The sequence below is a fragment of the Dendronephthya gigantea genome, unplaced genomic scaffold, assembly GCF_004324835.1.
Source record: "Dendronephthya gigantea isolate DGI-Jeju-01 unplaced genomic scaffold, DenGig_1.0 000005F, whole genome shotgun sequence".
Classification (NCBI taxonomy): domain Eukaryota; kingdom Metazoa; phylum Cnidaria; class Anthozoa; order Malacalcyonacea; family Nephtheidae; genus Dendronephthya; species Dendronephthya gigantea.
In genome coordinates, this window is record NW_021163015.1 from 1,773,839 (window position 1) to 1,799,051 (window position 25,213).

At 39.7% G+C, this 25,213-nt stretch overlaps 4 protein-coding genes across 4 annotated transcripts; 1 reads left to right on the forward strand and 3 right to left on the reverse strand.

The window, feature by feature from the left end:
- Nucleotides 1–908: 908 nt before the first annotated feature.
- LOC114516220 (protein NDRG1-like) lies at nt 909–6,415 on the forward strand. The gene is made up of 15 exons (XM_028535640.1): nt 909–1,080; nt 1,235–1,270; nt 1,551–1,626; nt 2,516–2,607; nt 2,707–2,735; nt 2,915–2,977; nt 3,916–3,976; nt 4,060–4,146; nt 4,723–4,800; nt 4,918–5,021; nt 5,213–5,248; nt 5,373–5,424; nt 5,779–5,862; nt 5,963–6,014; nt 6,257–6,415. The coding sequence occupies exons 1-15, from the start codon at nt 1,069–1,071 to the stop codon at nt 6,355–6,357; spliced, it is 963 nt and encodes a 320-aa protein (XP_028391441.1). The 5' UTR covers nt 909–1,068; the 3' UTR covers nt 6,358–6,415.
- On the reverse strand, nt 6,405–8,901 carry LOC114516221 (phospholysine phosphohistidine inorganic pyrophosphate phosphatase-like). Its single transcript, XM_028535641.1, has 6 exons — nt 8,499–8,901; nt 7,763–8,104; nt 7,526–7,589; nt 7,347–7,439; nt 7,068–7,159; nt 6,405–6,845 (listed from the first exon to the last, which is right to left on the reverse strand). The coding sequence occupies exons 1-6, from the start codon at nt 8,627–8,629 to the stop codon at nt 6,743–6,745; spliced, it is 825 nt and encodes a 274-aa protein (XP_028391442.1). The 5' UTR covers nt 8,630–8,901; the 3' UTR covers nt 6,405–6,742.
- A 488-nt stretch (nt 8,902–9,389) lies between these two features.
- LOC114515731 (metabotropic glutamate receptor 2-like) lies at nt 9,390–16,734 on the reverse strand. The gene is made up of 3 exons (XM_028535014.1): nt 16,191–16,734; nt 12,944–13,084; nt 9,390–12,498 (listed from the first exon to the last, which is right to left on the reverse strand). Exons 2-3 carry the CDS (start codon nt 13,014–13,016, stop codon nt 9,872–9,874), a joined length of 2,700 nt encoding a protein of 899 aa, XP_028390815.1. The 5' UTR covers nt 13,017–13,084; nt 16,191–16,734; the 3' UTR covers nt 9,390–9,871.
- A 1,284-nt stretch (nt 16,735–18,018) lies between these two features.
- On the reverse strand, nt 18,019–20,760 carry LOC114515733 (metabotropic glutamate receptor 2-like). Its single transcript, XM_028535018.1, has one exon. The coding sequence runs from the start codon at nt 20,753–20,755 to the stop codon at nt 18,245–18,247; it is 2,511 nt and encodes an 836-aa protein (XP_028390819.1). The 5' UTR covers nt 20,756–20,760; the 3' UTR covers nt 18,019–18,244.
- Nucleotides 20,761–25,213: the final 4,453 nt, after the last annotated feature.

Consider the following 25,213-nt stretch of genomic DNA (forward strand, 5'->3'; position numbering starts at 1 on the left):
AGGGTAGCGTTATTTGGTAGGATTTGACTTTGCAAGATATAAAATTTGTAGGATTAGGCATTTAAACAAAAGAGAATTCATTGAAAAGAATACGCTACCCGTTGACCGAAGGCGAAGCTGATATAGCATAACTCCATTGTCAAGAACCCTAAATTCGTGTTTGTTAGTTTACAAAAAAGGTGTGGTCGGGCATACCAGTTTTCTAGGCAACATAAGTGCTCACCAATACAGCTTGAAATCACTGAGTGCAAGACGACGTAGAGTTTATATCTCAATTAACAAACTAAAGAGTATTTGTGAAGATAAATTGCAAAGAATGGCAGCTGCCAAGGTTGACATTGATGGAATTTGGCATCCGTGTTGGGTAAGTTATGGTACCTTATTTTCGCATCGTCTATTTTCCGCAAATATTTTGGGAATATATGATATGTTTCGGATAGTGTAGCGGTAACGAGCATGTTTCAAGTTTGACCAATAAATAACTAAACGCATTTAGTCTGAAAACTAGAGCAGATACTATCAATTTGGAGAATTACTTTACTCAGCAGGGCTTCGTTATCTCGGCTTTTCCAAAATTATGCACCGGATATAAATGGTGATCACAAATGCTAATCACAAATGCTAAGGTTACATTTGCCAAGCATTCCTTTCATACTTAATGACCGCGCGGTTGTATTCTTTTATCTAAATACCAGCAATTTAGTTCCAAACCGAGTTATTTTTATTCCCCTTTCCGGGAATGCATTCTGCTTTTGTTCCTGTAAATCTGACACAGCCCCCGCGCCATTGCTGGACGAAAAAAAATTAAAAGCTACAGGCAAAAAAATTGTGCAATGTTGATGTTTGGGCTAATCTGATTGGCTGAGAATATTTTTCCAAGCTTGTGATTGGCTAACGAGGACAATATTGTGATTTCCTTGCTGGTCAGTCCGTCGCTCAACGCTTGCAAGCTACAGGAACGTGGGTTTTGTATAAAGAAGGCATATCAAAAAAACTTATCCGGTTAAATTTCATTCCACTGTCTTTGTCTTAAACATTTGGTGTGTGTCTGCATAACAAAGATTCAAAATGGGCGAACGGGTACGTATATTTTTCACTGTCATGCTTCAAAATGTGCTCGAGTTAACAGCACGCTTTTAGCCAGATGTGTGCCTTCGGCGTCTGTTGCTCAAATGTCTGCATTTGCTACCAGCGCCTGTTGCTCGACTAAACCTTCATGTCGTATTCTTTGCAGATAGAGAAGGTTGGAAACTTAACTGTTATCATTGAGGTATGATACTGTGTGTCATTCAGCCAATATGTCACTTGGTTTGAGTCGCAACACTCTCGTAAAAACATACTGTTGTTACAGCGACGGACGGCGCTGTAAATCGTTCATCCTTTTGTACATTTGCACAGTTGTGCAGCGTATTTTAAGATTTGTGTGTATATTCAGGTTAAGTACGTAAACGTCATTTGAATTTCGTTATGGTTTGGGTGGACATTTTAATTTTAGCCTAAATATAAATATATTCATGGTATCATATGTGCATTTTAAATTTTTAATACAGGGAGAGGAAGGCAAGGAAGATATTAAGTCGAAAGAAATAAATATCTTGTTGACCTTCCATGACATCGGTTTAAATCGTAAGCACCGCTTTTATCGATATTTATCAACAAACGTCTTTATCTTCCATTGTGTCTTGAAACATTATCAAAAATGCCCGCTGCAGATGCAATCAATAAGGGTCAAAACAAAAGGTTTTCAATAAACGTTTATTGAAAATTGACAAGCTTTCAAGGGTTTGGAAAAAAAAAGTGGGAAAATTAGCGTAAAAAATTCGAAGCAGGCATTGAAAATTTCAAAAGCGATTCAACTGTACAGTCTTTTTGTTAAACTATAACACTGCTTTCTCAGAGGAAAAGTGTAGACATTCTCATTAAATTGCAGATATAAACCTTGCCTATAAATGTTTAATAATGCATAAATCTTAAGTATTATATTCGTCTGGCAATAAAAATTGGCTAGGGTTTCAAAGATAATCGTTTGCGATGAATAATTGTGATATTTGTGAATGATATAAGCCTGATGACAGCCTGACTTGCAAGGCAACTGCAGGGAGCCCTTTTTAGAGTCTGAGTTTTGTCACCTTGCAAGGATCCTAAGATGATATCCCATTATTAATTCACATAGGATTATGGATTTGGGAAAAGAAGATTAATGCATGCATACTGACTTAGAAAATATGGAAATAGAGGATTAATACATGTCAACTAATATATAATTGATGTTAAATTATACAGTAATAACCTATTTTTATTCAGAATCACCTAGGGGGTATCTCGTCAATTTTCTCATCTAGTTGAGCTTGTAGGTGGGATGTGACTGTGTTTTGTCTGGTGTTTTCCATAAACGGAAGTTTCCAGTTTTGTTCTAACATAAGTGTGATCCACAAATAGCCACCAGTCCACTAATTTATTTGGAAGAATGTAGGCAAATTAACAAATGTTTCATATAACTTCATCCTTTATACAGATAAGACATGCTTTGACAAATTTTTGAACCATGAGGACATGAAACAACTGCATGACCGATTTATTGTGTATCACATTCTGGCACCTGGTCAGGTAATCACAAAGCATCTTTTCGCTTTTCATTATCATAATTATATGCTGATAACAGAAATTGAAGGCCAGTGATCACATTCCTTATTACCTCATTTCTAGGAACCAGGTGCAGAGAAATTTTCTGATGGGTAAGATTAATTTTTGCAGTGTATTCCAAAGTAATACAGCACCAGCAGGGATCAAAGCTTTTCTCAAAGGAATTTGTGTTAGAGATAGGCAAATCCAGGGTTGGTTAGCCAGCTATATGTACTGACTGTACCAAGCATATTTCACATGCACCTGACTTGATCTTTCTTTGAATGCACAGATATCAATATCCGAGCATGGATAACTTGGCAGAAAGTGTTGCCAGTGTTGTTGAACACTTTGGGTAAGTTGTATTCAACATTTTAGTCATGTGTACATCACACAACCTAGTACACACATAGTTATTATGAAGAAAAACACAAGATAGTGCATCTATTGTAATCTTAGGTCAGTCTCAAATACATTGTGTCAGAACTATTCAAATGTATAAAGTGATTGCTGTTTTCTAAGTTTTGTTTGAGTTGGAAGACCAATATTGGCAACATCAATTCAACTAAGGGAAACAGGAATATTTTTTACTTTACGTGTACTATTTCCAGGTAGTGCTATGACACACCCTTGTATTCCATGTGCATATATTATATAGAGATTACTTCATGGTTGGCGAGTGCGTACGATTTTTATGCACGAGTTGTGAAGGATCGCAATACGAACGAGTGAGCGCAGCGAACGAGTGAGTTTGCGATCCTTCACAACTCGTGCATAATAAAAATCGTACAAACGAGCCAACCATGAAGTAATTTGTTTATTAAATGTGTATAGAGACCAATTTGATAACGACACGCTTTTAATATACAAAAACACAGCGAGCAACAAAATCGAAACTTTATGCATGAAAACATATTTATTACCGTTCAGTTTCTTTGTAATTTTGTTCAATAGAAGTTAGACATTCTTTCCGAAAGATTTGAGAATGTGCTGAATGTAAAAATATCTTGAATATGAGAATTATGTTTTGAATCTCACTCCTATATTTCGACACCATCTTGAAAGAAAATGTAAACAAATTGCCGCCAAAATGACATACGGCAATTTTTCACGTGTGAAGAATATCGTACGTCCAATCAAAAGCCGTGTATGGCATTTTTTCACACGTGAAAAACATCGTACGTCCAATCAAATTGCATGAAATTAATTTGCACAGTGAAATACGATTTTTATTTCATCATTCTCCTGTGCATAAATCTCTATACACATATAATAAATTGTTTACTTGTTTAGGCTTACAGATGTTGTTGGCTTTGGTGTGGGTGCTGGTGCAAACATTTTAGCAAGATATGCTGTACGTATCCATTGCAAACTTTCTTCATCAAATAGATATCTAAAAGGGTCATATTCATTTCATTTTCTGTGACTTGTGTTTAGTTGAAGCATCCATCCAAGCCGCTCGGCCTCATTCTTGTTGAACCATCTGCTGGGAAAGCCCCATTGCTGGAGAAAGCAGAGGAAAAGGTGCCATACACAATAGACCTTTCTTATAATGACGCCAAGCAAGGAAAGTGTGATGTTACATGAAATTTGATTGGCTCCACAAAACTATTGAGCCAATCAAACTTAGTCTAACATCAGACTTTCCACGTTTGACGTCATTATGAAAAAGGTCCATTGCATTTTAATGGTATCACAGACACCACAAGTACAAAATACAAACAAGTATATACAGGCACTACAGCTTATGTGACAGCTAGAAGGCATGGTTACAGGAATTATTACCCAATTGAGCAGCAATCCAATGCGATGATTGCAACTACACATTGCATCATCCAAAGGCAATTGAATCAAACAGTTCTTGAGAATCTCTATAACAGCACCATTATGTTAAATTTTACACAAACCCTGTTAAATGTGAAGATTTTTTAAACCATACATAATTCTGGCATCACTCTTATCGTTAAGAATCCTGGCTTTGTGCATAGGTCAGTTAGCCAGAGCACAGCACACCAGAACCACATAGTGGTGCAAAAAAACACATTTGTATTACCATGTCATTTACAAACATTGTCCTCTTTTGATTACAATACAATTCAGCTCCGCTCCTGGCAGTTGGAAACCAGTGGATTCAGTGAACAAGTCAACCACTACTTTGTCCACCATCATTTTGGAAAGGTAAACCAGTTGCTTACCTGGACCTTCCAGAGTTTCATGCTTACGCATACTAGATTGAGGGAGAAGATGTTATAAAACTGCATTGGCTTCACTTTGCCTTACTTTTACTCTCCTTAGAAACATGGCAAGCCAGATATGGCCTCCGTTGATGAGTACATCAAGACTCTCACGGACTCCTTCAATCCTCATAACTTGGCACTATTTGTTCATGCGTACATGCAGTAAGTATTTCACATTTCACGCTTTGCAGTCTGTTCCGTTTGTGTGACAGCGCTTCTCGTGAAAACGTTAAACTGAAGTAATAGTAAAGAAGGTCCAGTCCGACGGACCAAAGGTGCATTCCGCGGAGTTTTTGAGAACGTTATTTTTGAGAGAGTAAACGATAATAAACGTTAACGCTGTTTTTCTCTAGGCGAAGTGACATTACGCATGAAATAAAGAACATTGAGTGAGTATAACAATAAAGGTTTATATTTTTTGCATTTAAGCTTTGGGGTGTTGATGAATTCAGCACGGGCCAGGAATAATCGTATTTGTGGTGGTGTGTGAGAGCGTTTCTTTATTCATTTCAGGTGTCCAGTTCTTGTTATCAATGGCGATCTATCCCCCCACCACAAGGACTCGGTAGGCGACGTTTAATTTGCCAGCCAGCTTTTTAAAATCATCGCTTGTGAACCCCTATATGTAGTGCTCTGTTATCCTATTGAAAAATGTACCTATAGAACTATAGTGAAATAGTTTCTTTGTCTAACGCTATTATATGTTCCTCCATCTTTCTCCACTCAACAGTAATGAAAATAGAAATGGTTCCTCGGTGTTACTGTATTCTCAGTTACAAATTAAAAGCATGGTCAACTGAGCGCTTTGAACTGTTTTTAGAACCGTTGGGAGCCACCTTAAAAGTGGAAATCTCCTTACAGCACACGCAAATGTTTCTTCGATCGTTTTAATCTTTTCTTGTTGTATTTTCTTCGACAGGAGAAATTCTTCAGTCATCTCAACAAGCGTACGTGCAATATTTTGAGACTGGATGATTGCGGTTCAGATCCACTGGACGAGAAGGTAAGAATTAGCGATGATATTTGGGATAGAATAGAATTGAAAATGTTATAACTTGTCGAATTAAACGGGAGAGTTGATATATGTTAAATTTTCCTTCTAGCCTTTGAAATCAGCAGAAGGAGTGCTGTTGTTCATTCAAGGATTGGGACTTGGTTAGTATGTTTTTATTTTAGAATTACGGCGTCTTTGAGTTGAGGCCTATTTACACTTGTATTCTTTTGGTGGATGTCAACGAGTGAGATAGTTACAGATGTTGAAATAAAGGAACTTTTACCCCAAAGCGTTCCTAACTGTCCACTCGTTTGCATCTTTCAAAAGGAAAAAAGGGCCTTCGTGTGGTGCACATGCAGCAATTGGCCCAATACCTAAACCATTTGCTTGTCTTCACATTCAGTGCCAACCCTACGAACCCGTTCGATGTCCGGAACATCTCTTGGTTCTGGTAAGTCGGATGACGAAGACGGAGCAACCAAGGAACAAACCGTACAAGCTTAAAAAAACTATTTATGATCATGTGAAAAGCACTTGAGAAATTTGATTGCTTCGTATTTTATTTTTAGTATATTAGTTCTAAAGTTTTACGTATAGCGTTTGTGAAAATTTTCTTACGGTAAAAAAATGGTTTGCGACGAGAGTTTTTGCAAGGCGCCGTGATTACGCATGTTTAACGGATTGTATAAAGTCAGTCCAAGTCATGATGTGGGGAATCTATTTATCATAGCTTTCGGATGATTAAAGATTTGTGAAATTTATACATTATTAATAAATTCAATGACTTTTTCTTGCATACTTTCATCTACGACTTATCCGTGACAACGCGACAATTCAACGTTATATTTAAATACTTTTACTTAAAATTTATCGTTAGCGATGAACGCAGTTATGTTGCCTGATCTTTGAATTGTAAAATGAGTTCCACAGCTTCGGCTAAATCCGACACTCGACCGTCCGGTTTTATCGTGACGTGATCTTCGTCTTGTGGCCTGTAAAAAAGCTAAATCTGTAAATGGATTATTCAATCCTATCTATATATAGCTGCGCCTATGGTACACATTCCAACATCGAGTATAATATTACCTGCAAAGGTTGCATTTAAATTTGCATGTATTGCGCCCGGTGGAATTTTTAATTAAGCGCAATTTTTGGGTAAAATATAGTTCTGTTATCTTTAAAATAGTTGGTCTGTGGATTGAAAATTGCGTTACCTGTACTTTCCAGTTTTCACTTGGACACCTCTAATTCCACATGACTGCGCCCCGCCAACATCACCTATCAAGTCATCTCCTATCATAACGACCTAGAAAGAATAAGGAAACGTTTTCTGTATAGTTGATTCTTCGGTATACCGACTTGAGCTACCTAATTCGCATCGCCTGTCACAGAGTTTTCTGTTGAATGTATTTAGAGTTTACAGAATCGACTCCTGTACAGGAGATCCTAGCCTAAGCCTAAGGTTATCAAAAACCTCTGATACACGTTCATACGTTTTCTTCTGGGACACCAAGTTTTTCAACAGCACCGCAAAAATATAACGTGGCTGGTTTACCAAGAACGATGGTTTCTACATCGCAGGCATACTACCAAATGGAAGGAAACATTGGAATATGAGTTAATTTGAAGAAAACATGAACAACTGATGTGTTTATGCAACTGATGTTATCACCTCTAACGCTTTTATGAATGGGCCATTGTCCAGAACTAGTTCACCACTATCTTTGTAATATCGTCTGAAAGAGTTGGTTGATAGTGAGTCATAGTAGTCTGAAAGACTGAAAGAGTTGGTTGATAAATATTACATTTGATCTATTCATTTACCATCAGAACCATATGCCAATCTTGTTAAAAAAAAACATGGCAATCACCTTCAAACTCACAGATGTGATCTAATCTAGTTACTTACCCAGTTCCTAAAGCTATAATAGTTGGATTTTTCGACTCCAACAGAACCCTAAATGCTCGATTCATATTTTCATAGTTAAACTCGTCTGTTGCATCGCCAACCAGGACACAATGCGGGTCTGATTTCTCAACCTCTGTATAATCACCTAATGCTTCCTTGTGGACCAATAAATAAGGTCTGAGTTTGTGTTTCTTGATGTAGGCAATAGCCAATGGTGCTGGGGAATGAACATCATTTAGTGTCAAACTGAAGCCAAGTTTGTTTAATTTTGATACCAGTTTGTCTCGAGTACATTGGGTCTCATTTGTACAAAACATCACAGGAACACCTGATGCCTTCAACCTAGAGAGTTGGCAGATATTGTTGATTTCAGGTCAGATGTTGAAGAATGTTTAGGGTTCATCTTTCTCAGCAAGGATTTGTTAGGACTTCATTTCAAAAGAGTCCCTCTCCTTACTTAAGATATACCCAATTTGTGTGTGGGTACGAATTAACACTCATTTCTAATTTTCCCCTTTACACTAAGTAAAATGGTCTGACATACGCAGAATATTAGTTGGTTAATGATTTAGAGACAAAGCTGTAGCCTTATAAACTTGTCGACCACTGAAAAGCAAATTGTCTGTCAATAAATGGAATAATATATTAATGTTTGGTACATTCTGGGTATATATGCTTTTGCCAGATAATGGGCTATTATTAATTAAATATGACCCCGGTCTATGGTATATGTCACCTCTCCACAGCTCTAATAGAACCAGGGATGGCTTCACCTAAACCATGTCCGCTGTTATATAACACCCCTGTGATATCCAACAGCACACCTTTTACCGCCTTTTGCAACCAAGCTGGCCTAGAGTGCAACATTCTACACGGAAATAAGATTTTGGATTTCAATGTAGAAATAATTCCTCTATGTGTAAATATTTTTGGTTTTGTTAGGTTTTTTGAAAAGGATACGTCAAAAGTATAGCTAGACTATCAACATGTTTTTATCAATATATACAATCAACGAAATAAGTAGACGGATGGATGTACTTTTATAATAGAGATAGGTTTTGTTCAAATCAGCTCAAAAGTCAACACCGTTCAGCCCATTCATTTATGGCTTCATTAATATAAGTTATAGATCAGTAGGTGTTCATATTAACGGCTCCTCGTGTATCCCTTTTTGTGTACGTTGACCTTTAACATTGACCTTTACGTAATTGCTACTTCGTTTAAATGCCATTTAAATCCCAACTATTTTTAAAGAGGATGTTTACACATGATCCTCTTACCGAAAAACAATTGATGCGTGGTTTTGAAGCTTAGAAATGGTCTTAAGGGACCAGAAAAGCCTATAAACTGTCATTCAATGCTTTAATATCATTTCACGCTTTGTGGAGTTCGGTAAGCGATATTTTGTTTGTGCACAGCATTCGACGACAGAGAATCAGGATTGCCGTTGGAAAGTAATATTTGAACAAAAAGATATTGAACAAGGCGAGTCAAATGCTTGTGCAACGATTATATGTTAACGGTGGAAACGGTTGGAAGCTTGTTGTATCTTGTTAAATAACTTGTACAGTGCAAAAGGTAGGGTCAACATCTACACTTCAATACTTCTGTGTCTGTTCTTTACTAAACATTCTGAACTTTTAATATATAGAAATATGTAGCTCTTTTCTCTATCTGTTCTTTACTAAAAGTCTAAACTTTAATATATAGATATATATAGCTCTTTTTAGCCTAAAAAGCTTGGGTTGGTAGAGGATATTGATATAGTGCTATTGCGATTTATTTGTGAATGGTTCGGCAGTTCAGCGATACGATGCAAAATGGCTACATGAAAATTAGAAAACATACAACAGAGACAGGAACGTAGCCAAGGACGGGGGTCGCGAGCTGCGTTTAAGCACGTGTTACGTTCCTGCACACTGCAAAGTGTAGGGCTAAAATAAATACATCAACTACGATTAGATTACAACAGCTGCGTTCCAAAACAGGATTGTTTGATGAACAGAAGTCGTATACAACCCACAGATCTCTATCAAAACCAGAACCGTCTCTATGTCGTTAGTTTTTTACAAGTTAACCAAACCCTTTGCATGCGTGTACGCATGCGTCTTATAGTTTGCTGTTTCGTTTGTCGTGATTGTCCGAGGCACTCAACAGTCGTTTAGGAACGCTTAACTGAAGTTTTTCTCCACCATGAAAGGCTAATGGGTTGGGCATAACGAGACCGGGTGACGTTGGCTCATCTGTAGTGCTGCCTCCACTTGCCAGGCGTTTTAGGACGGAATTTCTCCACGTGATCAAAGCGCTTTCGTCCACGTTCTTTTTCGTGAATACGTGATAAACCTTTGGCGCGAAAAGTCCCAGCATCGTAATCCAACCAATCACAACGCTCGCTCCGCAGATCCAGTACACGCGCTTTATGCTGTCGTCAACGTTGAGGAAACTCGCGAGAAACACGACCCAGACCACGCACGTGAGGTACATCGTCACGCCGATGTACATGGCCTCGTTGAAGTTCTTCGGAAATTGTCGTGTGAGGAACGCGTAGACTGTGCAGAGCAGCATGAGTACGACGTTGTACGACAGGTAGGCGATGAACACCGACGACGTAATGTAACACTCGAGGTGTAGCTCCTCCCTGTCGGCGTAGAACTTTTCCATCAGATCCGGGGGGTTGGTGCTCGATATCAAAATGAAGAACAAGATTTGAATGGCGATGAGCCCGAACGTCGTGAGGAACTGCGACCTCCGACCAATGAGACCCGTTATACGTTTCATCTCGTGTGAGCTTTTGAATATTCGATAGATGCGCCAAATTTTCATGTACAGCGGCGCGTAGCACGTCGTGTAAGAAACGCCCATCAAGAACCTGGCGAAATAACACAGGCCGGCCGTGGGCTTTGCCAGCGAGGTGATTGGGACGAGAAATATCATGAATATGCCGAAAAGTATGATGTAACACATGTCCCGACCCGACGCTTTTATGAGCGGTTCGTGACGGTTCACAAAAAACACTCCGAGCACTGCAAAATCTGCCAGAATACCGATGATGGAGATGATTATCAGCGTAACTGCGATGGGGGAATTAATATCCACGTATATCAATGTCAACTTTGAACATTTCGACAACGGCTCGTTCGGCACGAATCCGACACGGCATGGGACGCACGTGTTATTTGTAATGATTTCACGCTTCGGGCACGTCTTGCAATCCCAGCAGCACTCGCTCGCGTCTCCGGGTCGATGCACGGTGATGTGCTTTTCGCTGCACGCTACGCTGCATATCGATGATGGTCGCGAGGCGTTTTCGTTAACCCAGCGAATGTCCGATATATTCATGTCAAATTGGCCGCTAATCTTGCCATTTGCTGCGATGCTTCCAACCCAAGTTCCGACCAGGTCGTAAGTGTATACCGGGCCTTTTTCCCCCTCGTCATTTGTCTCCGTGTCTTTTGATGCCCGGAAGTTCAGCACGGTGTAGTTTCCCTCGACCTCGTTGTATTGGTCGAATTTGATTGGCCAGCCGAACGACGAATCGGGGAAGGTGACGTTTTTCAAAAATTTGTGAAGAACCGTTCGCTTTAGTTCTCGCATCGCCTCACACATGCCTTTGGCATTTGGACAAACAGCCTTGCGCATGTTATCTAAGGCATAGGCCATTGCATTTACTGCGTTTATTACCACACGAACCGGGGCGATTTCCATATGCGTGGAAAGTAGACTTTCTTTTCCAGTACAAATATTAGGATACTTTTTACATAAAGAGACGGAAGAATCGTTGAAACAGCATTTAAACTGCTTTTGCCAAAATTCATGGAACCAGTTTTTGTAGCTGGCATTGTAGCTGGTCAGATTTAACGAACGGAAATGCGTTTCAAAGTCGGTCATTTCCCCCTCCCGGTGGGAGAAAGTTATCGTGCCGTCCGCGGTTGATTCCAGGCCATTGGTGATGTCATCTCGGTTGCTCCAGGCAACGCTGCCCACGATCAAGAGCCTCTTGGCCAGAGGTTGACCCCGTTTTGCATCGAGCAGTGCCCTGGAGTCTCGTTGAATCGTAACAAAGACCACCACGTTCGCTTCCTTCGCCGCGGCGACCTCGGCGATCACTCGTTGATACTCGGGTTTCTTCGGAAATCGCGTCAAACGAAACTTTTTCGCCAAGCATATCTTTCGTTTCTTCATGGCTTTTATAACTTCCTGGGCCCCAGTCTCCGAGTACGTTCCTTTGGAGTAAATCAACGACACGTAATTCCAACCCATTCTCTCCAACAACTGAGCGAGCGCTTCCGCGAAAAAGCTGTCGGGGGGGACTGTCCGGAAAAAGTAATTATAGATGTCCTTGTTACTGAGTTCAACCGAAAGAGACGCGTAGCTTATCTGCGGAATTTCGAACACGCGCAAGAAACTGCCAACGATTTTTGAATTTCCGCTGACGAATGGGCCGATGATTCCCGCAAGTCGGCTTTTCGCTTTGTTCTCGCTCAACGTGAGCTGAATGAACTCCTTGGTTTTGTCTGCGCAAATCGTAGGACTTCGGCAAGTGTCGTAGATGATCGTACCAAGTTTTATTCCGGGAAGCAGGTCAGTCCGGTTGTTGATCTTCTCCACGGCGTATCGCATCGCTTCCATGTACTGGTACCCAGGGATTTCATTGAATTCCCCGCAGATGTTTTCTTTATCGCCCTCCTTGTGTATGGGAAAGAGTCCACCAAGGATGATGTCTCCGTCTGTTACGACTGAAAAATGAAATTGTTTGCAGTTGAAATCAGTATCCGTCAATGTAGTGCAGAGAGGCGAGTTTCCACTAGACGCCGCGTCGCCAACGGCAGGAATGTTTTTAAAATAACTAGTTCAAATTGATAATCGCGAAGGATACGTGTCGTGTATTATCAACCCCTATGGATTTAGTGCGACAATAAAAGTTACAGATATGTGGGAAAACTTTTTCTCAACCGAATTTGAAGTTGACCTGTCTGGCTTTGAATGGTGGCGTTCTGTTCTGCAGCATAGGGACGCCTGAATATGTCATTTGTTAAGAACTCCCATCAATATATGCCATCGTATATCGTTGTATAGGTTGATTTCGTGGAACTAAGCCCACCAATGTCGATTAGTGAGATTTGCAAATGGTTTTGTGCTTTATGTTTTAAAAACAGATATCAATGAAAATTCACTACTTACTTTTATCCGTCTCTCGTGCATTCGCGTCAACAAAAATCAGAAGAAAATGAATTAGTATCCACATTTTCGACATTTTGTTTGGACGTTTTAAATAGTTTGAGATCCTTTGCTTGCCTTTTTGACTTCTCGTGGTCTTGCTTCCTAGTTGATGGAAATAAACAGCTGTTGTTAAAGTTAGATGCTTATTCCCTAAGACCTGCTTTTTACTAATTATAGTTCACCATGCTTTGCTACCCCCAGTTCAAACGGTATTTTTAACACAACACTACAAAACAAAACACTACAACACAACACAATTTGTAACACAACACTACAAAAGGCTTATAATTCCCGGTCTCGTTTTAACAAATCAGTCTCAGGTGCATGAATGATTTAAAAGATATTGTTGCTACGACTTGAAAATTAATACTTTTTAAATATGTTCCACGAGATCTTTCGTTTTCCTGGAGGTTTAATCATTAAAGTTTGATTACGATCAATATATAGCAGAACAATTCATTCACTTCGAGGTGATGCACATGCAAACTACGTCTTACTTTCTTAATTTTCAGACGTTGAAAACTTAGCATCCATGCAACCAATATTTATATATACTTATAACCGTTTAGTAAGCAATGTATAGATTATATAGTCATTGTACATAAAACTGGTATATAAACGTAATAGATGTATACCTATCATTTCATTTCAGATGGATTACAGTTTTCCACTGTTTCAAAGTACTTTCGCTATAGCCTTTCTTCGTAGGTTATCTTAAAATAATCTCTTCCTATTCTGTGTTGATGTAGCCCCTATTCTCGTCTTTGCACAACAGACTTATGCATGCGTTAATTTCATAGGCTGGTTTGAAACACCGAACGTGTAATAGTGTGCACAGCTGCGCCTTTTGGAGACCATTTAATTTTAGTTAAGTAAAGACGGCGATGTTCGTTGATGATTTCAATTGTAGCGGAGGAATTAATTATGTCGTTCTTTTGAACAAAGTTACGTGATTCTCGCGCAGAGCGAGTGGGAATCTAATATCGGATATCAGGATATGCTAGCTGGTTATGACATCATTATTTGATATTTTTAGCACAACGCCGGCGTGAACTGTAATAAAATCTGGAACGCTAACTCTTAGTTAACTTATAGTTCAGTTAACTTATAGAACTTATAGTTCAGCGCTATACTTGGTTGAAGCCGGCAAAAATTGAAGTAAAAAACTGAGTTTTTGACTCGTTCGTTTTTCGTTCAATTCTTATCATTTTTATATTATATTTTACACAGTTCTAGACATTCCCAGATAATTACTCTTTACTTCTGTCTCAAACGTTCATAAACTCAGAAAAACTATACCTTCAAATTTGGCTTTAAAGATGGCGGCAAGGTTAGCGTTCCAGTTTTTATTACAGTTCACTGGCTATTCTACGAATAGGTTATGGTTGTACTCTTATTATGTACCGCGCGGTCTCTTTTTTATCATGATCACGTGTGTGATTTGGCGTGGAGCCTCGCTTTCATTTTCTGTATTTGAAGTAACAAAAATAGCTCGCTGACGGAAAAGTTCGCGAACGTGTTTACTGGACCGTGCGTCGAAGAATATGACATTGCGTTATTAATTTCTTCGCTCTCTTTATTCTGTATAGTGCATAAAATTTAGGCGGTGGGAAAATATTTTCCTTCCGCAATTTACATTTTTGTAAAGTACCATTAAAAATTTGAATATACGAGTTTGTTTTGCAATAAGTGGGTGTTGGTATCTTTCTCGGCCCATACGAAACTGGGAGTGAAATCACGCGTCGACTGAGACATCGGTTTTCACAACATATTGTGAAGTTATTTGAGTATATTCCTCTTTGAGAAAAGAAGTCGAAATCGTTACCGCAGTCTTGTTAGGAACTTTTTAAGTGCAATATATTGTCGGGCAGAAAGGTGGCCACTGTATTCAATAGCACTTCAAAACTGAACAAAGCTATGTCCTCGATTTGAAACCCATTTATATCCTGTTTGGTGACAGGCGTCTTCTCGTGACTAAGTTGCTTTAATTTGTTCCTATATAGCTATATGTGCTAGGCTAGTTGCTTTTTGCAGTTCATTTCAAATCCTCTCTTATGTTCCTTCCTTTGCTGTGAAATAAGTTCGATATGGACTATGGTAGATAAACAGATACGGTATTTTATATCATCTTATTTATGTAAATTTTGGGCGCACTTATATTAAAAAAAAATTATAGATAAATATTCTACCATTTGTAACCATTCGCTCATTTGCATCTATCAAAAGACTAAAAATCACAATAATATTCGCAACAGCAAAACTGTGAACGGGCTTTAATGCTGTCCCCGGCACTTTCATGACTTCAGTTCAAGACCCGGCTCTGTTTCAAAACTTTCGCAACGCAGGGGGGCGTTGGTAGGTGGGGTTCGTGAATTTAAAAGCAAACGTCATATTTTTATACGCCAAACCTAAATCACGTGAGCTCAGACAAAGACTTGACGTCTTTTCGATTGAATTCGGTACATGAAAAGTTAAGGTTTAACCTAGACCTTAGAGATTAAAGACAAATTCCGCCTGCAATGAATCACGTTTTAAACGACCTTCATAGCTTTTGATTTTGTAACCACTTGGAACATCGACGGATTGTTTATAATCATTATATATACCGAAATGTTTCACTTGTTAGGTATCATAAGCGATGTCAGCGAAAACGCATTTCCTAAACCATTGAGCTAGGTACAATATAGTTTCTTTCCGAACCGCCTCGCGTGTATACAAGTAATATGAATGTATGTCGCGTGCCCTGACCTTTTTTGACCCCGAAGTAAATACCGCCAGGGATACAAAGAATCCCGGAATTAAGTTGGGTTATATCAGATTAAAAGCGAAACAAGGATTTATAATGCTTCTTGACGTTCGCAGATCAGAAATTTTGATATGTTTTATATTCGCAGTAGCATTCACCAACTTGAATAAGGCTTGTAATAATTGAAAAAGCAACGTCAAAGAGAAAGATTCGCAAAACAGTCGGGTTGTTGTACTGGCATTCAAAACAAACGAACATGACTATTGTATATAGACACAAGTATAAATACACAAACGATATTTAAAACTGAAACAAGGTATATATTGAATCGATTTTTGACGTAATCGCCAATACTTATTCCGCATACAATCTCTGTCATTCTCACCGTTGCCATAATTGTCAAAATTGTAATCATGTAATGGAGGTATATTGTTAATAGCTACTTCATATTGTTAATCTTACCTTCCTTTGTAAATTGCTAGCTTTAAATTGCTTTTAATCGTCGAGAAATTTCTCTTGCCATCTGTATCACAAGTGTTAAGCGAGCAAGTGGTTGGGTTGTGTCAATTTGCGTATGATGTTTCGCATCGCGCAACCACTGAAGCAATGCTCAGAGTATGGACAGATGACGGAAGTTTAACTGGAAATACTTCAATTCGTCCACAGGTACAATATTGTTTGTGTTTAAACATGTAAAATTCTGGACTGAGGACCTGGACTAGACCAGATTCGCAAAGACGTGGACTTTGATTTGCAGTATTCTATATATATCTAGCTATATAGCCTAAAATAGTAGCTGAACTTTGGGCCAACAGCTTCATTCTGAACCAATTCGACCCAACTAATAACCAAGAAAATTCGGTTCAACTCAACAACACACGAGCCTCACGCGATTAAACAGTTCATTTTAACTCGTCATGAATCACAATTCTCCTCATCAAGACCATCAAGACTCGCAATTCAGCTGCAACTCGCTGTTAATGAAGAACAGTTTATCTTGGGCACATGATTCTCGTGACCTCACGAATATGACGAGACAATGCGGTGTTGAATCCACTTAATCCGTGTAACTAAAGCCTTGTTCCGATTCTCTTTACCAGTTCATTATCGTCATGCATCGTGAGATGTCATCGGTTATCAGCGATGCATGATATATCAGTTCGGTATACTCAACCATGCAAAAGTCGAATATACCATATTCCGGTATATTAGACAATACCAAGGTTCGAGTGTACCGTATTCCAGTATATATATTCGACAATGGTCGAGTATACTATATTCCGGTATATTCGACATGGTTTTCCCCATTCGACTATCGTCGCGAGTATACTGTTTTTCGGTATATTCGACCATGGTCGAGTATACCACATTTCGGTAAATTCGACCATGGTCGAGTATACACCATGATTTCGGTATATTTGCGACCATGGTCGAGTATATCACATTTCGGTATATTCGACCATGGTCGAGTATATACCATATTTCGGTTTATTCGACCATGGTCGAGTATTCCATATTTCGATTTATTCGACCATGGTCGAGTATTCCATATTTCGGTACATTCAACCATGGTCGAGTATTCCATATTTCGGTATATTCAACCATGGTCGAGTATACCATATTTCGGTATAGTTTTCGGTATTCATATTATAGTCGCCATATTTTTTTAACAAGCTATATAATCGGATCAATGAGTCCGGAATGCTGAATCCGGTGCAATTTATGAAGTTTTACGGATATTCCCCATGAAATTTGAAATTGCTCAAACTTCACAGTATGAAAGCTTTAATCTTTGAACATATACGGATGTGTTTTCCTGTACGATGTTAACCTTTTTTATATGAAAACCTTTAGCTGTAATATTAATCTGAGATAATCCATAGTTTTCGGCGGATGCATGCATATAGGACAACTAAACAGAAAATTTAAATTCTTTATCTCTTTCGATATAAAAAAGAAAACAGTAACTCGAGAATTAATAAAATCTCGTTATGATGCCTGTAGCGGTAATGAGAACCAGCATTAAACTTTAAATTTCATTAAAATTTCAACTATTAAAGCCGTTCGGCTGTTATTTATAAAGTAAATGGCGGTGAAACAATTGATCAACATTTTATAGTCAGATAGAAAACTAAGACACATTCACACGCATTGTTTGAGATATACAGCTTGTAGTTTAAAATTGCAGCTATATATAAATCAGGTATGGCATGATTAAATATTTTGGGCAAACGTGTAAAATAATTAGTGCATTAATTTGTCACGAAGCATCTAGGCAATATTACCTGATGAAATTTTATTTGATATCGCAGTGTTTTATACAATTACAATATCACGACTATCATTCGCTCAAGTGCTTATAACCAATCAAAGATGATCCATAATTTAATCTTGTAATTACACAAAGTATGTCAGTCTGTCTCTTGCACATGCAGAGTTTTCCTACAATAGTTTTTTCGTTGCTTTGCGCGAGAAATTTCCAATTATTTCTTCAGTTCTCAAGTTCAAAGTTTTGGTTAGAGTCGTCTTTCACAAAGTGTTGGGGTATTATTCAAACTAGACTCGGACTGTCCTGTTTGTTTCGCATGTAACCTCGTAGCAGAACCAGGGCCATCCCAGTCGAATAACAAAGACTCATCGTAAACCCTCTTTGTCCGCAAGTTGTAGAAGACTGGCGCGAACAGACCGAGTAGCGTGAACCAACCAATCAGAACGCTTATGCCGGCTATCAAATATTGGCGGGAAAAACTGTCATCGGTGTTGAGATAAGAGACAAGCAAGATCAACCATAGGGCGTTTGACGTGAAAGCTGTGGCACAAATATACAAAGTTTCTCGAAAGTTTTTTCGTATATTTCGCGAGCGAAAGGCGTAGTAGGTGCAAAGGGAAATAAGAACCAGAGCTCCGGCAATGTAAGCTACAAATGCAAACGTGTTTAGTTGACATTCCAGGCGAACTTCGCCTGTTTTGTGGTGAAAGTTTTCACGTAGCTCTGGCTCGCTTCTCTTCGTTATGAGCACAGCCAGAAAGACTTCGACTAAAATGATAGCGATGGTTATGACCAAATGAGGTTTCAAAGCGCGGAAATGCGTGCTCACCCTTTCCCTTGGAAGTCCATTCTCGCTATTTGACAAATTATACATTCGTCTCACCTTCACCAATAATGCAGCGTAACAAACAGTGAAGGAATTCGCAAGCAGAAAACGTTGCACGTAGCACAACCCTTGTGTTGGTTTGCTGAGAAATGTTATGGCCGTTATGAAAATTAGGAAAATGCCACAGAAGATAAAACAACAGACTTCGATGTTGGTAGCTCTGATAAGCCGATGGTTTCTCTTTAAGCTAAAGACGACCAACGCTATCAAGTTTGTAGTCATTCCAAGGAAGGCCAGAAACGCTAGAAATGCCGCCAACGGTTTTCTCAATGTGATGTAATCCACTTTTAGCTTCAAACAACTCGAAATGTTTGCATCTGGCGCGTATCCTTCTGCGCATGCACGGCACGTGTTGTTAACGATGATGTCATACTTGTGACATGTCACGCAATCCCAACAGCACATTTCTGGCACGCCAGACCGAGGCCGTTTGACATTCCCGTGCCCGCATTCATCGCTGCACGCCGAGGATGGAACCGTTTCTCCATTTGGCCAACGAATGCGGGAAGTGTCTAAATCCAATATTCCTGAAATTTCCCCGTTTTCTTGTAATTCGCTTGTCCAGTTGCCAACGTGGATGTAAGAGTACACGCCCGGTTTGGATTCTCGGAAGTTGAAGATCGTGTAATTTCCGGACACTTCGTTGTTTTGGTTAAACCTGATTGGCCAGTTGAAGCAAGAATCCGGGAAAGTAACATTTTCTAAGAATTTTTTTAACAAACGTCTGGAAATTGGTTTCATTCTTTCGCAGATTCCCGAGGCATTGGGGCATAAAGATTTTCGCATGTTTTCCAAGGCATAGGCCATTGCGTAGACGGCGTTTATCACAACTCTCACAGGCGCTATTTCCATTTGGTGCGAGGTCAGGTCTTCTCTTCCGGTACATTTTGTCGTATATACGCTCGTATTCCTGAGGGAGCATTCGAATCGGCTTTCCCAGAATTCTTCAAACCACCCTCGATAATTTCCCTTGTAGTTCGACAAGTTGAAGGAACGAAAGTACTTTTCAAATTCGGTGTTTCTGCCGCCAAAATGACCAAATGTTGTCGCTCCTTCGGCAGCCGGTCCCACGCCCTTGGTGATGTCATCACGGTTGCTCCAGGAGACGCTGGCGACGATTGCAAGTCTTTTGGCCAGCGGACTACGTTGTTTTGCCATGAGCAGTCCGCGCGAATCTCGTTGGATGGTGACGAATACAACAACGTTAGACTCTTCGGCTGACACGACCGTCGTAATGGCTCTGTCGAAATCTTCACTGGTTGGAAATCGCGGAAGTCGGTGCCTTTCTGCTAAACAAATTTGTCGCTTCGATAAAGCTTTGATGACTTCTTCGGTCCCAGTCTCAGGATATGTCCCAGTCGAGTATATGATTGATACGTAAGTCCATCGGAAATGCTCGAGAAACCTTGCCAAGCCTTCGGCGAAGAAGCTATCTGGCGGAACTGTCCGAAAGAAGTAACCATAGCGACTTTTGTCGCTCAGCTCTACCGTGAGACCTCCGTAGCTGATTTGGGGAATTTCAAAAACTCGCAAAAAATTTGCAACCATGATTGAATTACCGCTTGTAAATGGACCGATCACTCCGGCAAATTCCGACGCATTCGCGACTCCGCGCTCTAGAGAAATCCTGATGAAGTCTCTTGTGTGATCGGCAGTGATCGTGGGACTTCGGCACGTGTCGAAAATGATCGTACCGAGACGTATGCCCGGGAGGATGTCGGTTCTGTTGTTGATTAGGTCAACCGCGTGCAGCATCGCTTCCATGTACTGGTACCCAGGGATCTCGTTGAATTGTCCACAGGTGTCCTCTCGGCTACCTTCCTTATGTACGGGAAAGAGCCCTCCGAGAATGATATCTCCTGGGGATTTCATGTAATTTACTGATAGTCCTGTGAAGGAAACGGGGATGGAATTGACAATGCATATTATTATACTCGTTGGAAACAACAATTTATATTTGTTGTAAATTTTATTGCCTAGGCCTGTGAACCTTTCTTGCAAGAGCGGCATTGATAAGAAGTCATAGAGGCATAGTTTTAATTCCCTACAGCTAGGAGATCTAAGTTGTATCCGTTTGGCCGTCCTAAAATTAGGCGTAGCACAGCATCTGCGATATATTTGAGTCAAGTACTTGCTTATCAGTGACTATCAGTCGCCCAACATATATTACTAAATTGTCTATATTATTGTTTATACATCGCTTTAGTCTATCAGGATAGTCACACCAGCAGAACAAAAGCGAGGCACTATACTTCAACTTGTGTTGATTACAATATTACTATCGCCTGTGTTTCGTTTTACAACCGGTGAGTTTGACTGTTGAATATAAACCTCTTTCTGTAACGTGACAGCGCGTGTCCTACCTGGTCTTGTATGGAAAACGATCAGAACGGCTGGAACCAAAAGAGAAAAGCTTATTATATCAACCCTCATTGCTGGATTCAATCCGCTGCTGAAATGATAAAGCATTATATATATCATACACAATGAACGTATATTATTGTAGTATAAAACCGGTTTCAAAACGTGACTTGGTTTAAGAAAGCACTGTGGTAAGAATGCTAAGGACTAAATTACTTGCATTTTGGTGAAAATTAGTTGATTTCTAAGGAAAACAAGAATGCATTTAAGTCGAGCACAAAATAACGCCTTTTTATTAGTTGGATTTATGGAGGTTATAAACATTGTATCATTTATTTATGGAGTTGAAATTAGAGGAGGAATTTACCTTTTTACACAGAAATCGCCCAGCTTTTTAGACGAAGTTTTCGGATGTTAGAGTTTCCTTTTGCAAATCCGCGTCAACGCACAATGAAAGAACGCACCCAATATAAGCGCGAACGTTTTTTTATGACAAGTTCAGCTGCTTTACTCGTTTTAGAACGGTAATTATTCAAATATCATCCGACAGCATTTCAACTTATTTTGTTAATATATTATGAACTTTCACTCATGGCTGAATATACACACCGGCTCGTGATCAGTGTACGGATCTAAAATTGATTCAAACTATCAGTCCGGCGAAGTTTGTTCGAAACCTCTTGTTTTGTTTTGTTAGTCTACACAGTGGTCTTGTGCAAACTTTGCACAGCGAAGACAATTAATTTTTAGTGATTCGCAGTTTAACTCTTTTGAAGTAGTGAATGGCGTCATCTGATTTGTCTAATGCAGTTTACAAAATTTGCCAAAGAGCAGATGTTTATGGAATTAGTGTATCGAATCGTGTCAATCCATATCGTGTTTCTATGGTCAAATTGCCCGAACTTCGACTACAGACATTTTTGGAAATTCTAAGGCATTTTGAAGGCATTATGAAGCAAACAATGCTGGTCATGGATATACTTTTACACGTTTCCACGTTCATGCACAAGACTTTTGCAATAAAATAATTTTAAAATGTCCTGTTTATCCATGTCATTATTAATAACATTCAGTCAGCATTTGCCTCCGTCTGTGTCAATATGCCGAGACTCGAGAAGAGGGGTTTATATTACACACGAGAGAATCAAGAAAACTTCAAATAGACCATGATTTTAAAATTATTTTTGCCTTGTGACAATGCGAAAATGCCTAATTTCTGGCATGGAAATATAATACTTTTGCAGATTATCCGTATAATAAATAGAGCAAGCACAAGTTCGTTTGTTGACATAGCAAAAATAATGATCCGACAGGCAATTATTTCAGTCTAAAAAATGTATCTTACACACAAACTGCATGCATGCAAATGATAGTTTGACAACTTGTAACATACGACTTCCCAATATGCATGCTTTCCATTAATTCTTATGGTTTGAGCCATTCAAACATCAAGATACCTTAATTGAAGATTTCAATAACTTCAATCGAGATAAACTTGCCAAATGCGAAAGACAAAGTCTTTGCAAATTCACTTCGTGAAATCCTTTTCTTTTATTTATGAGAATTGTACTTAGGACACGTGAATATTCACATACCTTTATGTAAAACGCGCAGTTTAATATAATGTTGAGAAATTAAGCTGGTCTAGCTCTTTCACATAGGCATAGGCATAGTACATTTCACTTTCCTGATGTAGGCGGATGCATTGCTTGATTTTGTAGCGTGAAAAACGACAAGGTGAGTGAGAAACTCATGATCACAAAAGGAACAAATTATTTGCAGACTGAGTGTGCGGGGGCTGACTTCGTTGACATAAAAAAACAAGGTGTGTTGTTTTATTACTTCACTTGAGCGGGCAGTTTTCCAAGTGATGATATTAACTTTTACTTGAATTTTATTAAACTCATCAACATTAAGGTTTTTAATACAAGTAAATACGATTTTGACTGATTATTAGTAGTGCGTAAAGTTTTAATATATATAACGCTCATTAGCGTTAAATGATCCAAAGATGATCCTGATCCTAATCCTAATCCCAATCTTAACCCTCGTTTATTTCACACTGAGCTACAAGTACTACTGGACTGGCGTGATTTTGTGACGCGGCTATCCAATCTTTACAAATGCGTGTCTACAAAATTATTTATACTAATCTCGTGGACATATGTAGACGTCTCTAAGTCATTGCGGATGAATCCTTTTTCAACCGATGGCTTATTCTCGAAAGCACGAATTCTTTCATCGTCATTTCGGTTCTTCCCCAGTCCATCAGCTCGTCGTTTGCACTCTTCGCACCACTCCCCTCTGGCTTCGCCCCCACTCGACGCCTCGCTCCAGGTTATCAGCACGTCTCGACCAACTTCCGGCTTCGTGTACACGTGATAGAACTTCGGCGCGAATAAACCCAAAAGCGTGATCCAGCCAATCAGAACGCTCGAACCGGACAACCAATACGCCCGGGAAATGCTGTAATCCGAGTTGTAGAAACTCGCGAGAAAAACGACCCACACGACACAAGTGAGGTATAATGTTATACCAGTGTGCTTTGCCTCGTTGAAATTTTTTGGAAATTTTCGCGTTCGGAAGGCGTATACGGTACATCCCAAAAGCAACATCATATTATAGGCAAAAATTGAGATAAAAACGATGCTGTTCGTTCTACACTCGAGAACTAATTCCTGTCTTTCTTGGTAAAACTTTTCGATCACATCTGATGGGTCTATTCTCGATATCGAAGCACCGTAAAGGATGTTCAGAACGATTATGATGAAGGTTACCCCGAGCGTAGGCCGAATGCCAAAAATCCCCCCGGATGAAAGCCTCCTCAGTTGGTTCGAATTTCGGAAGATACCGTGAATTCGCCAGACTTTCATCAAAAGCGGCGCGTAGCATACCGTGAATGAAATGCCGGTGGAGATTCGCCGCACGGAACAAAGAACCTGTATGGGTTTGACCAATGATATCAGAGGAGTTATAAATACCGCGGCGATGCCTGCAAATATGATGTAGCACATTTCTCGGCCAGAAGCTTTGATAAGCGGGTGATTTCTGTTTACGAGAAAGGCTGTTAGAAAGATCAGGTCGGTGATGATACCCAGAGCGGAAAACGTGGATAAAACTATAGCCAGTGCAGTGTTCATGTTGATGTAAATGAGGTCCCGCTTTAAGCAGGCTGTGCGGTTCTTCCTTGGGGTGAAACCCGGCGCACATGCATAGCACGTGTTGTTCACGATCGCTTCGTTCTCAGCGCAATCGTGACAATCCCAGCAGCAAGGGTTTTGCCGCATGGACAACACGCGTATTTGGCCGTGCCCGCAGCGTGGCCAGCATTTGGACAGCAGTTTAACCGTATTGGCATGCGCCTTTTGGATCACGGATTCATCTAAAATTAATTTCTCGGTTATACGATGGTTTGGAAGCCTGTGCCCCCACCAAGAACCCACTTTAACGTATCCAAACGAGCCGTTCATAGGAGCGCCTTGATAGTTGTATATTGCATAACTTCCCGCATCAACCTCTTGAAGAGTATTAAACGACATCGTTTTTCCGGACAACGCATCTTTAAACGTTGTATTCCTGAGAAACTCTAGCAGCATTTTTGTTGATATTGGTCGCATTTTCTTGCAAATCCCCGTGCTGTTGGGGCATAAATACTTCTGTAAGTCGTTTAAGGCATTTGCAATTGCATAGACAGCATTTATGACAACTTGTACCGGGGCAAATTCTTTGTAGATCGTGTTATCTTCCTCTCCAGTGCAGTTTTTTGTAAAGTTGTTGTGTATCCCAAGCCCAGGTATATTGCAACGGTGCGCTTCCTGCCAGTACTCCTCGACCCAATGCCTCGTGTTTCGTGTGTCGTTGTCGTAACGTAATGCGTGAAAGTATTTCTCGAACTCAGGAATATGGCCTGCTTGATAACCAAAGGTAAATGATCCTTTGGCAACTTCCTCGAAACCTGAAATTAAAAAA